General features: G+C 38.2%; 1 protein-coding gene across 8 annotated transcripts in view; it reads right to left on the minus strand.

Annotated features, from left to right (window-relative positions):
- RGS7 (regulator of G protein signaling 7) overlaps positions 1–14,000 on the minus strand; it is a 484,679-nt gene that overhangs the window by 59,391 nt on the left and 411,288 nt on the right. For 6 of the 8 annotated variants that reach the window (XM_025285993.3, XM_025285995.3, XM_025285994.3 and 3 more), the window contains 3 exons: positions 7,520–7,584; positions 6,111–6,187; positions 5,923–6,004 (listed from right to left, as the gene is read on the minus strand). In XM_025285993.3, the coding sequence (XP_025141778.1) occupies positions 5,923–6,004; positions 6,111–6,187; positions 7,520–7,584 (224 nt within the window). Of the gene's footprint in view, positions 1–5,922; positions 6,005–6,100; positions 6,188–7,519; positions 7,585–14,000 lie in introns of all 8 variants that reach the window. The other 2 variants (XM_044943055.2, XM_006073857.4) reach the window with 1 other exon arrangement.

Below are 14,000 nucleotides of genomic sequence, written 5' to 3' on the forward strand. Positions count from 1 at the left end.
TTCATGACCCAGGGATTGAACCCACATACTTCTCTTGCATCTCCTGCATTGGCAGGCAGATTCTTTACCACTGTGCCAGCTGGGGAGCTACAGATACTGCATCATTGTAGAAACTGAAGGGGTTTGTGTCAGCCCTGCGTCAAGCAAATCTATCAGCACCATTATTCCCGCGGTACTTGTGCATTCTGTGTCCCTGAGTAAGTTTGGTAATTCTCACAATATTTCAAACTTTTTCGTTATTATTATATTTGTTATGGTGACCTGTGATCTTTGACATTACGACTATGACTTGCTGAAGGTTCAGATGATAGTTAGCATTTTTGAGCAAGAAAGTATTTTTAAATGAAGGCATGGACATTAGTTTTTAGACATAATGCTATTATTGCACACTTAATAGATCACCATATCATGTAAACATGACTTTTATATACACTGGTAAAGCAAACATTCTGTATGACTTGTTTATTGTGGTGCTCTAGAACTAAACCTACACTATCCCTGAGGTATGCCTGTGTCCACATTTCTTTATTCACTCACCCATCAGTGAACACTTAGGTTGCATCTATTGTAAATAATGCTGCATTGAACATGAGGGTGCTTTTTTAAGTTCATGTTTTCATTTACTTTGGATAAATACCCAAAAGTGGAACTGCTGGATCATACCGCAGTTTTATTTTTAATGTTTTGACAAACCGCCTTACTGTTTCTATAGTGGTTGTACCGATTTACATTCCCACCAAGACAGTGCACAGAATTTTGCTCCATATCCTTACCAACACTTATTATCTCTTATTGTTTTAGAACTGCCATTCTAACTGGTGTGAGGTGCTATTTCATTATGGATTTGGTATTCATTTCTAATATGTATGGTATACTTCAACAAAATTTTTTTTAAATATCTGTATCTTAACCTAATACCAGTTTCCCCCCTACGGTCCTCAATAAAAATGTGCCAAGGTGATGCCTGTCATAGTGTATCTGCAAGAATATTTATAATTGTGGCCTTGTGCTTTATAGTTTGTGGTATAAATAATGTTCACCCCCAGTACTGTCTTAAAGTATAACCCTAGAGCTCCCGCAGGTCACTATGGATTTCCAAGGTGAGAGGAGAGGTGATTCACTCTATACGGCTGACTCTACCTTGCACGTATGAATGTGCCCAGGTTCCCTTCACTCCATCTCTTTAGATCAACTTTCAAAGTCAGGGTTACCTAACTTGATGGCAGGAGTCCTTTCACAAAGAACACATATATAAAATCATCATATTGTACACTTTGAGTATCTTATAATTTAGTTTGTCAAGTACACCTCATTAAGCTGAAAAAAATGTAACTAACAAAAAACCAAAGTCAGTTCTAAGGATATAAGCTGGCACCACAATAAGGCCGTGAGGAACAAGTTTGGTTCCAGATATCAGGACCATTCTTCTTTGAAAGGCCAGTTCACTAGACTACTTTTTTCCCTCCATGATGGTTGTATTTCCTTAGAATCACTTAGATCTAATTCAGTAGGTTATAAAAACTTTGAATCTTAATGAACTTCTCAAACTTCTTATGCAAATCTATAACCTCTTCTTCAGACACTTTTAAACCCCAAATTTTAATGGGCTTTGTGCATACATACACATGCTTCACCAGACACTCCACACTAATTTATTCAAAGAAAAAAAAAAGATTTACAGGAAATGTATAGAAAATTTCAGACAAACTCTCTGATCTTCAAGAAATTATAATCTGAAAATATTAAAACAAGTACTCGGAAGTTAGTGTCAATGAAACTCTTTAGCACTGTGACAAACATAATTTTTACTGAAATTTAACTAGTTGCTCAATGGAGAAGGAAAGAGCAACCCACTCCAGTATTCTTGCCTGGAGAATCTCATGGATGGAGGAGCCTGGTGGGCTACAGTCCAGAGGGTCACAAAGAATCGGACACAAATGAGCAACTTGGCACCCAACTAGTTGCTTGAACTCAGTTAATATAGACTAAGATGGTTAGATCATTGCTGACTCAATGGACATGAATTTGAACAAACTCTGGGAGACAGTGGAGGACAGAGGAGCCTTCTGTGCTGCAGTCCATTGGGTCGCAAAGAGCTGGACATAACTTAGCAACTAAACAACAACAAGACTCCATTAGCCCTTGAAGGGGCTTTATAAAAGTATCAAAACACTAAATACACAAGTCAACCCATATCCCAAATTATCTTTGACATTTGTTACAATTTGGTCTATTTCCCCTACTATTATCTTGAATACAGTAAGTTCCCTACATATAAATGAGTTCCGTTTCAAGAACACCTTGGGAAGTCTAATTTTTTTCGTTAAGTCTAACATTGTTAGCCTGTGTACCCAACTAACACCGCTGGCTATCTAGTTCTGTGCTGTAACAGGTTTACAATACTTTTCACACAAATAATACATAAAAACAAATAAAGAAAACATTTTTAATCTTACAATACAGTATCTTGAGAGGCACAGTAGTACAGTACAACTGGCATATAGGGGCTGGCATCAAATGAACAGGTAAGAAGAGTTACTGACCGGAGGAGAGAGAGGAAGTGGGAGATGGTAGAGCTGAAGGACTGTCAGCAATAAGAGACGGAGGGCAAGCTGAAATTTCATTCATGCCTAAATTTGATGGCAAAAATTCTGGTTCCTTGTTGGATTCAATTCTATCTTCTTGAAAAAATGATCCAGGGATGTCTGAGTAGTAGCCCTTTGTTTCTCATCATAGATGACATAGTAGCACTGGATTTCATTCTGAACGGCTGCCACAACCTTCATATACCATTTTGCGTTGGGGTCCTGTGCCTCAAAAGCTAACCGTGCCTTCTCAAATAAAGAAAATCCCCTTGCCATTTCCTGTGTTGTAAATCTCTTGTTCATTAGTTACTTCTTCTTTCTCTTGTCCCTCTTTGTCCTTTCTCTGGGCTCCAATTCCATCAGGTTTTCATTAGTAAGCTCCCTGTGCTGCACAGCCAGGAGTTCAGTGAAGTTGTCCTCTTGTAGATGGACTAATAGCTTGAAGTAAATGTACTGTACTACTGAACTCTATACATTACTGTACAGTAAAGCACACACACAACCACTTGCAGAGGATGCATGCACGTGGCAATGTACGCCAGACAAGTGAACTAACCTATGTGTGCAGACACGAGGGCGCATGTTCTCAAGTTTGCAACTTGAAGGTTCATATGTAGGCACTTACTGTAGTCAGTGTTTGACAATTCTGTCTGGAGTCCTTAATAACTGAAGAGTCCTTCTCAGTGTTATGACTTTAATTTTTTTGGGGGGGAGTAAACATGGACATACTTAGGGAAGCTAAATTTATTTTAAACAGGTATTAAATGCAATAAATGAGTATACTGATTTCATTAAGAAAATCACATTACATATATTTTCTACATCTCTAAGTATAAACTCATAATATTTTATAATATTCTACATTAAGTATACTTTAAAGATTCTGAGCTTCTTTTTGAGATTTCCCCTTCCTGACTATATTTCTGGCTAATTGTTTCCAACCTATTTTAATTAATAAATGACAGCATCAAACCAGATCAAAGCAAAGCAAACCAAACAAAATGCAGTATAGTATATCACCTTGACTTAAACTAGTAAAAGCTTTATCAGGATTAATTGTTCTCTGCTAAGGTTAAAGAGTAGGATTATGCAAGAGGAAATAAAATGAAACAAATCAACAAACAGTACTGCTAGGATAACTCCATTTTTGTCTTTGAAAACAAAGATACTTAATATATTCATAAATCTAAAGCAATAAGGAAAAATATAACTATATAGCTTAAAAGTGTTTTAATTAAATTGTGTTATAAGTCTGTGAAATTTGAATAGAGAGTCTTTTATTCCAATGAGAATATTAATTTCTATACTTTAAAAACATGCAGTAGTGTGTTCACAATTTTGTAATAAGGGTTTTTCAAAACCAAAATAAAAATAAGGACATTTTTGGAGGTATAGTTATCTTAGAAAGTTCTTCTTCTTATTGTTTAATTAACACTACAGCCAGTGAATAGAAATATAGCTTGTGTATTTTGCTGGGGAGATAGCCATTAAAAGCTCTTTTAGGAGTGTCTTGCTTAACAATCCTGCCAGCATCATCTGTCAATTAATCCTCAGTAAGCACTCAGAATTCTAAAATCCAGACACAGGGCAGGACCTGTGTGACTGATACGGCCTCCAGACGAGTGTCATCACTTCACATGCACCCGGGACCACTTCAAAAACATTTCTTCCAATGGGATACAAAGTTGTAATATAAAAAATAAATAACTGAAGGTAGGGTTGGGTTAGGTGCATTACATTCTCAGAAACATGCAGGTAACCCAAAGCTCTATTTTTTTCCCCTCTAGAAAACAAACAGTAAGCAAGAATTGCATAACATGTTCATTTTAAGAGATATAAAGCCAAGCAGAGGCCTCCACAAATTGAATAAGGGAAACGGAACTAACAGCTTCAGGGTGGTTTCTGCCTCCAGGTGCTCTTTGGGAGGACTTTCTAAATGAACGTCTAGTGAGGGGCACAGCAGGGGCCCCCTGGAGAACATTCATACGTGCCTTGCTCTGTGGAGAAACAGGACTGGAGCCTACTCACAATGGTTACAGGGCACATAGAAGGCACGGGACTGGCTGAGTAATTCTTGGGCGACTGAACAGGCAAGTGTGTTGAGGTGGAATCAATTTACATAATCTGAGAGCATGAGTTTTTGCTGTGGAACAGATGTGGGCAGAGAAGGGGATCCAACATGGAGCAAGTCCTCTTGAGTTGCCAAGAGTCATCAGATTTAAACTAGGCTAGAGATGGGCCCTCAGATGTTCAGGAGCATAAAGTGGGTGAACATGAGGGCATAACTTATTAACCAGTTTCTAGAGATGGCTTAAAACAAGCAAAAATCCTACTTCATATCCTTTCAATACTTATGCATGTGACCTCACAATCTTTTTCACACCGTGAGCAATAAAATTCAAGCTGAATTTTGAGTAGGAAAGACAGTTAAGTTTCAATTCTAATTTTTTGTGAATTCAAAAAAATTCCATATGAAATCTGACAGTTGAATTAATATCTAGAATTTAAATATATATAAAATTTAAATTTTAATCATATATATATATAGACATGCGTATACAAACCTTTGGAAAACAGACCTATTTTGGCCCATTCCCACAGGTAGCTGAGAGGAAAATATTAAGATAGTCTCAAAGAATCTTGATTCATCTCTTGCTGTGATCCTGTTATTTAATAATACTATATAAATATCATTCTCTAGGTCTGTGTTTAAAGATATAAGCTCATAACCATTGTTTAACTCCTTACACAAAGTTTTCTGGTATTAATCAAAGTTGTTTGTTATTTGTTACTCTGGCTCATATGGTTTAACATTACTATTACTATAACATTACTATATAAGAAAACCAGCTCAGTTATTGTATATAGATTCAATGACCAGTTACATCATTAGAAGAATGAGCTAAGCTGAAGCAGAGCCACCTAAAATGTTTCCATTAAAGCTGACATTCAAGGCAGGCTATTAGTAGGTTTTAAAAAAGAAAAATTAGTGGAGCAATAACATTTTAACTCAGACTTTTACTATACATTCAGGAAAAATGTAGATTGGAAGCCATGCAAAACTACTTTGTTGCAGACTTCTTTCCTTCAAGTGTATGAAAGTATCAAGCACCTCAGAAGCAAAAAGTAGTGTACGCAAGTAGTGTCATGGTAGAAAAATGCAGTCTTATAAATTAAATATTATACTATTGAACTCTAGTCACTTTATGTAACAGTGACACTCTTCTAAATTCACCAAGACTTTGGGGGCGGGGGGGAGAAAAACGGAGTTCCTACATTCTTCCTTTACTTTCCAAAGGCTGAAATTATGACCGTGTTGGTGCGTGTGCTTGCTCACCACAGGTCTGTGTACATCCCAGAACGCTCTCTCTTGACTGTCAAGGATCTTCCTTTCAATCTTGTCTCTCTTCTTGTCCACTCTGTTAACATCACAACAATGAACAGTAAGCAGTGTTAATCATAGTGCCTCTGTGGATAAAAGGCCACAATTTGAACAAATCTTCCAAAAGACTCACAAGGACTCACTTTGCTTGTGCTTCTGCTTGCATAAAAATGAACTCCCACTTCCGGGCAAATGCTCTCTGTAGCCTGGCCAAGCTCTCCTGTAAAATATACCACGGAGAAGACATTCTGGAGCTCAGCCTTACTATGCCCCCTTCTAGTTTATCTACCATATGTGAAAAGTGAAAGTGGAAATCGCTCAGTCGTGTCCAACTCTGCGACCCCATGGATTATACAGTCCATGGAATACTCCAGACCAGAATATTGGTGTGGGCAGCCTTTCCCTTCTCCAGGGACTCTTCCGAATCCAGGGATCGAACCCAGGTCTCCCACATTGCAGGCAGATTCTTTACCTGCAGGGCCACAGGGAAGCCCAAAAGCTATCTGTTTTTGCCCGGTTGTACCATATGTACTTACCAAGAAAACAAATCAAAATTTCTTGGAGTAAGTGTACTTGGAATGATAAGTCATGCTCACTAAATGCAGCTAATCCTCAAATTAACAGTCACAGAGGACATAGGAAAGCCTATTACAAACATCAATATTAGCAAGTATAACTAAAAACCCAAAATACTAAACTTACATTAAAAAGTGCTCAAGAGTAATCCTTTGGATTTTTCTCTGCCCATTTTACTGAATAAGAAATCAGTACATTTCTACTACTGATTTAATAAGTTTATCTGGTTTTTGAGAAAAATGTAAACCTTTGGCCCCCTACTACCCATTTACAGATAGTGCTCTAAGTTTAGTAAATCAGAAGATAGCAATCATCTGAACAGATTACATGAGGTCAATTTAATCTGCTGACAGTGACCAACCTAAAGATTTTGCAAAAACCATTTTCCCAGTGTAAACACTCTTTAATTCTCGAAGTTTGGATATCTTCATTATATATAGTATATATATAGTATATACTACTATATATATATGTATGTATACACATAAAGATTTTGGGCTTCCTCGTGGCTCAATGGCAAAGAATCTGCCTGCCAATGCAGGAGATGCAGGTTCGATCTCTGGGTCAGGAAAATCCCCTGAAGAAGGAAATGGCAACCCACTCCAGTATTCTTGCCTGGCAGAAATCCCATGGACAGAGAACCCTGGAGGGCTACGTTCATGGAGTCACAAAGAGACACGACTTAGTGACTAAAAACAAATGACAACATACATAAAACTTTTATATTAAATCAATTTTAGCAAATAATATATACTTTCTACTTCTTCCCCAAATTTGTGTATTTAGAATTTCATCATCACTGTGAATGATGCGAGGAAGTAAGCAAGTAAGGGATATAGTAATTATGCTATCCCTCCCTGGAAATCTGATCTCTAAGATTCATGAATGTAGAAAGTTCAGAGTGCCCAGAAATGACCATTGGCCTTATTCTTGCTCATCTTATACCTTCCTTTGCCAGGAAGTCCTCGGTACTTACAGCTTCATAGTCGGCCAGCTCCAGCCTTGCTTTGTTTTGCATTGTTCTTTTGCAGAGGTAAACCGCTAAAAGGGGGAAAAAAACACAATCATTTCTTGCCTGCTTATTTACACTGAGGCACTAAAAAAAAAAAAAAAAAAAAATAGAGCATTATAAACCAAAGCATATTGGTCTTTGTCATTTTTCCTCAAATTGTAAATTTCTGATTTTATCATTCTGGGGGGACAAAACAAATAATCTGTAACATCATTACTGAAATTCAAGTGAAGAGAAAGTGTTAGTCACTCAGTGGTGTCCAACTCTTTGTGACCCCAAAGACTGCATCCTGCTAGGCTCCTCTGTCCATGGGATTCCACAGACAAGAATACTGGAGTGGGTTGCTATTCCCTTCTCCAGGGGAATCTTCCCAAACCAGGACTTGAACCCAGGTCTCCTGAATTGCAGGCAGATTCTTTATTGTCTGAGCCACTCAAACACAATGGTGATTTAAAAAGGTGTTATAAGAAAATAGACATGTTTGGAACCTTGGTAACCATTTCATATATCATTAAAAGTTCTCTCAGGGTACTGTACTGGCCTCTAGACAGGATTTAACCTCCAAAAAGCACTCAGCAACTGCTCAGTCATGTTCCAGTGATTCCATTCTATGAAGTTCCTCTTGACAAATTTTAACTCCAAGGCATTTCATCTGGTGGTCTGAACTGAACAGTTAGTCAGCTGGGCAGAAGAATTCTAGGTCCTTCCTATAAACTAAGCAGAGATGCTGTTCTTTTCCAGCTGGTAAACTATATCTAAAAGAGAAATGTTTATGATGGCTTTGCAATTCTGGCCCTTTGCCTCCCATTCCAGGAAATCAGCCCGAGGAGTAGTACTGGAGCTTGACAAACAGCATGGTGATTTGGGAGTACAGTGTGTTATCACTTACTTTTATTGTAACAGCTGCCCAAAGCTTCACAAAGAATCCAAGGAGCAACAGTAGGAGACTGAGCAGCCTTGGAATCATACTTCTAGGCTTGAAGAGAAACTTCTTTAACAAGAACCTGACACCTCAGACTTAGCATGAAAGCGTAGCTCAGGTCAGTCACAGAAAACTGATCTTGCCAGAATTTGTTCTATAGCAATCATAGAAATGCAAAGGCACAGCACATTTGTATTTATTTTGTTGTTGTTCAGTGTTAAGTCATGTCTGACTCTTTGCAATCCCAAAGACTGTAGGCTGTCAGGCTCCTCTGTTTGCGGGATTTCCCAGATAAGAACATTGGAGTGGGTTGCCATTTCTATCTCTGGGGGATCTTTCTGACCCAGGGATGAAACCTGTGTCTCCTGCATTGCAAGTGGATTCTTTACCACTTAGCCACCAGGGAAGACCCACAATTGGTGTGTGTTGTGTTTTAGTCACTAAGTCGTGTCTGACTCTTGCGACCCCATGGACGGTAGCCTGCCAGGCTCCTCTGTCCATGGGATTCACCAGGCAAGAATACTAGAGTGGGTTTCCATTTCCTTCTCCAGGGATCTTCCTGACCCAGGAATTGAACCCAGGTCTTCATTGAACCCATTGCAGGCAGATTCTTTACCAACTGAGCTACAAAGGAAGCCCCACATTTGGTATATGTCCTTAATAGCTGAGAAAAGTAACAACTATTCAATATATTATTGAAAGTCTTTACTGAATGCTCTGATAAGTTAGATATCAGCAATCTTCTATTTATCTTACTTTTTCGTGCATTGAAAACTTGGCCCATAACTTGTGACCTTGACTAAATGAATCCTGTCACTCTCTGGAACTCAGCTGCCTCATCCTTAGCTGAGATGGTCAAATTGGATGACCTCTCAGGTTCCCTCCAGCTCTGAAATTTCATTACTGGATAAAGTCATGATTTCACACTGACATGGACATTCTGAGTCAAGGAAGAGTTGAAGGGCAAGGCATGCAATGACTAAGCCAAAAGAAAATCTGGAACCTTGCCAGGTGTTCAAGTTTACTCTCTTGACTTCACTTTCTTCAGGTTCCCACAAGAGCTTCTGTCTAGTGTGATTTAAAACAATCTAAATCTCCTTCAAAGGGGATGACAGAGGATGAGATGGTTGGATGGCATCACTGACTCAACAGACATGAGTTGGAGCAAGCTCTAGGAGATGGTGAAGGGCAGGGAAGCCTGGCGTGCTGCAGTCCATTGGGTTGCAAAGAGTTAGACACGACTGAGTGACTGAACAACAACATAATCTCCTTTCTGTTAAGACAATGTAGAAACAGAATACTAAAGTCCCCACACCCTCTCCTTGCTCAAGGACAATGTGAAATCAGACATCCAAATTTCTTGTTAAGCAGGTTTTAATTAAAAGAAAAAAAATTTTTTTTTAATTTTATTTTATTTTTAAACTTTACAAAATTGTATTAGTTTTGCCAAATATCAAAATGGATCCGCCACAGGTATACATGTGTTCCCCATCCTGAACCCTCCTCCCTCCTCCCTCCCCATACCATCCCTCTGGGTCGTCCCAGTGCACTAGCTCCAAGCACCCAGTATCGTGCATTGAACCTGGACTGGCACCTCATTTCATACATGATATTTTACATGTTTCAATGCCATTCTCCCAAATCTTCCCACCCTCTCCTTCTCCCACAGAGTCCATAAGACTGTTTTTTTTGGCAAATCACTTGGACTTTGAAGTAGTCTTATTTCAGCTCTATGCCACAAAAAATTTCTATTATCTATCCAGAAAGTCTTAGGATATAGAATATTTACCTCCTAGGGTATGAAGTTTCTGTGTCTTAACTTCCCAGGCTGAGAAAATTTCAAAGACCAAAAACTGACTGAACAATAGTCTGCACCTACCAGCCACTCTATATTAAAACAATGAAAAATAATGCCTCTGTTGTTGATTTGTGTATTCACTAAGAATGTTTTTCAGCTTTAATTGCTAGACTTGAGAAAACTGAGTCTTCATGAAATAGTATCGCTAATTCGTAGATGGACTGCAGCATGCCAGGCTTCCCTGTCCTTCACCATCTCCCAGAGCTTGTTCAAAGTCATATCCATTGAGTCAGTGATGCCATGATCTTACTTTTTTCAATGTTGAGTTTTAAGCCAGCTTTTTCATTCTCCTCCTTCACCTTCATCAAGAGGCTCTTTAGTTCATCTTCACTTTCTGCTATTAGGGTAGTGTTATCTGCATATCTGAGGTTATTAATAGTTGATAGAACAATCAAATATCTTCATTCCAGCTTGTGCTTCATCCAGCCTGGCATTTCACATGATGTACTCTGCATATAAGTTAAATAAGCAGGGTGACAATATACAGCCTTGATGTACTTCTTTCCCAGTTTTGAACCAGTTTGCTTTTCCATGTCTGGTTCTAACTGTTGCTTCTTGACCTGTATACAGGTTTCTAAGCAGGCAGGTAAGGTTTGCCTATTAGTGCTTACTTATATTCTGACTAATTGTAAAAGACCCTGATGCTGTGAAAGATTGAGTGCAGGAGCAGAAGAGGGTAACAGAGGATGAGATGGTTGAGTGATATCACTGACTCAATGGACACGAGTTTGAGCAAACTCTGGGAGATAGTGAAGGACAGGGAAGTCTGGCGTGCTGCAGTCTAGGGGGTCGCAAAGAGTTGGACATGACTGAGGGACTGAACAACAATATTATAAATGATCTCATTTATATGAGATCTTTTTTTTTATTTTTAAATTTTCCCTTTCATTCTTTGATCGTCAAAAAGTCTATATAAGGATTGTAAGCAGTCTATTATTTTCATGGTCACCATAATTAACTATTTTTCTTTAGTAAAACTTTAAATGAAATAAATATGCTTCCTGTAGTTATTAAGCCTAAGCAAAATGGGAAGTTTGGTTGTACACTGACACTGTCAAAGCCCTTTTTATTGTTGTTTAGCTGCTATGCTGTGTCCAACCCTTTTACAACCCAATGGACTGTAGCCAATTTCCTCCATCCGAGGGATTCTCCAGGCAAGAATACTGGAGTGGGTTGCCATTTTTTCCACCAGGGGATCTTCTCCATCAGGGATCAAACTCGCCTCTCTTATGTCCCTTGCATTGGCAGGTAGCTTCTTTACCAATAAGCCATCTGGGAAATCCAAGAACCTTTCTATATAGGCTAAAGGTCCTCAAAACATCCTGAGGGAAATAGAGCATTGGCTGAATATTTTGGGGCACAAACCATCATTCTGCAAAATAAGGCAAGTTCTGGACAATTTTCATTGTTAAATTGTTAAAAGTTCCTTATGTTGAGAACATGTCTGCCTTTCTGCAGCTGGCATACACTGGTTTCAGTTGCCCCTAGGATGAGATGAGTGAGGGAGGCATTTGCCTACAGGGTAAGTCAAGAGATTGCCAAATTACCCATTAATCAAGAAAATAAATAATACTTTAATGTAACATATCAGAGAAGGCAATGGCACCCCACTCCAGTACTCTTGCCTGGGAAATCCTATGGACGGAGGTGTCTAGTAGGCTGCAGTCCATGGGGTTGCAAAGAGTCGGACACGACTGAGTTACTTCACTTTCACTTTTCACTTTCATGCACTGGAGAAGGAAATGGCAACCCACTCCAGAATTCTTGCCTGGAGAATCCCAGGGATGGGGAAGCCTGGTGGGCTGCCATCTATGCAGTCGCACAGAATCAGACACGACTGAAGCGATTTAGCAGCAGCAGCAGCAATGAAAAAAATATAAAAGTATTCAATAAGGACATGCTCCAACAGGGCCAGGATTTGGGTGAAGTGAATGAGGTGGGTCATAAAAGTATAGCATCAGCTCCTGTCTTTACTGGAAATTTCAATTTCTTGAGGTCCACGTTCTATTTGAATACTGGAGATTGCACTCTTAAAAGAAGCCAGATGAAGGATGTTGGTTGATGTGTGTTCATCTGCAGGAATTTCATTGTGCATGGTTTGCTTATAATATCAGTGAACTTCCCATCTCTTACTTTTGTTTGAGTTTTCTACCACCACTACAGTCTCTACTTCTTACCACAGTTCCCTTAAAAACTTCCTTGGGTCTTGGCCTTCAGCTCTCATTGCAATCCCTTTATACTAGATGATTCTTGATGTAAATACATGGGAAATTCATTCCTGACTCCATTTTACTTGGATTGGATTATTTTTTTGTACTTGGGTGAAAAAATATCAGAAATCTCACACAACTTAATTGTCAAAGAATGGTGTTTTTTTTTCATAGCCCTTTAGTTCATATTGGCTTGTCTTAGTAACTAAACACAGTCAACATATTCTATTTTTCTATGAAACCAAGGTAACCATGGAAAAGTGTTCCTCCATATAAACTGGCTTGTAGATGTTTATGTCCTGCAGAGGCTTTCCAGTAAGTTTAAATTGGTGATGAAAACAGACAGTAGATACTGACAGAATATAAGAAGCATTCTTTAAATCTTCTTTAATCAATAAGTTAATCAATAAGACAATTCTGTTCCAAGCTGTCTCAGAAAAAACAGCTAAGTAATGACTATTATTTCTATTGGGCCTTCCAACCCAACTACAGCATCAACATCTTCTTTATAAAAAAGTGTTAATGCTTTATAAATGTTCTTTAAACAAACAGTGGTGGGAAATTCAAAGTTGGATAATTTGAATCGCTTCTGTACTTGTACATAAAAAGAAAAATCACAGAAGACAAAGCATCATTGCCTATAGGAGTGGTACAGTGTCTGAGATCATTATCATTTCACTTTCTCTTTGTCTATAACATTTTATTGAATATTTATTTTATTGTTCACTTGCATAATAATACACTTGCATATTAATCTTCACTTGTATAATAAACCAAGCAAATGAAACATAAACAGGTATATGTTTATTCAGGGGGAAAAAACAAACAGAATAATAAAAAGTATGCCTACTTTTAGTTAAAAATTAAATGCTCTCCAGGTTTGGGAGAAAGTTTAAACAATGACTCTCATTAAACGGACTCTGACAAGAGCTAATGTTAAATCGAATGACATTAATAATTTTGAGATGACTGACTTTGAGAGATGTTCCATAAATTATATTCTGTGTAAGCCATGCCATTTCCTCATGTTTAGCACTAAAACATTAATCTATCATGAAGTGTTGAAATATGAACTGCAATTGTAAACACTAACATATTCAGGAAAAACACAAAAGATGTATTGAGAGAACATTAAGAATAAGAATTTGCTTTTATGCAAGGAACAGGGAAAGTGTATCTGTCAGTAAATTATAATGACAAGCAAAAACAATTTTGATCCATTAAGTATGAGAGGAACAATACCAGTTTTCTTAGGCATATTAATTTTTATTCATTCAACAATTTTAGGGAGTCAGTATTATTATTATTTTTTCTTGAAAAGCAAGCAGAAAGGCTCAGAGATGTAACAAGCCTTGCCCAAAGTTACACAGTTGGTATGTTGCCGTGACATACCAACTGACTTCAGGTCTGTCTGCCTCCATCACCTGGGTTTTTCTCCAGGAGCTCCTTTTCGGA

The sequence above is a fragment of the Bubalus bubalis genome, chromosome 5, assembly GCF_019923935.1.
Source record: "Bubalus bubalis isolate 160015118507 breed Murrah chromosome 5, NDDB_SH_1, whole genome shotgun sequence".
Lineage (NCBI taxonomy): Eukaryota > Metazoa > Chordata > Mammalia > Artiodactyla > Bovidae > Bubalus > Bubalus bubalis.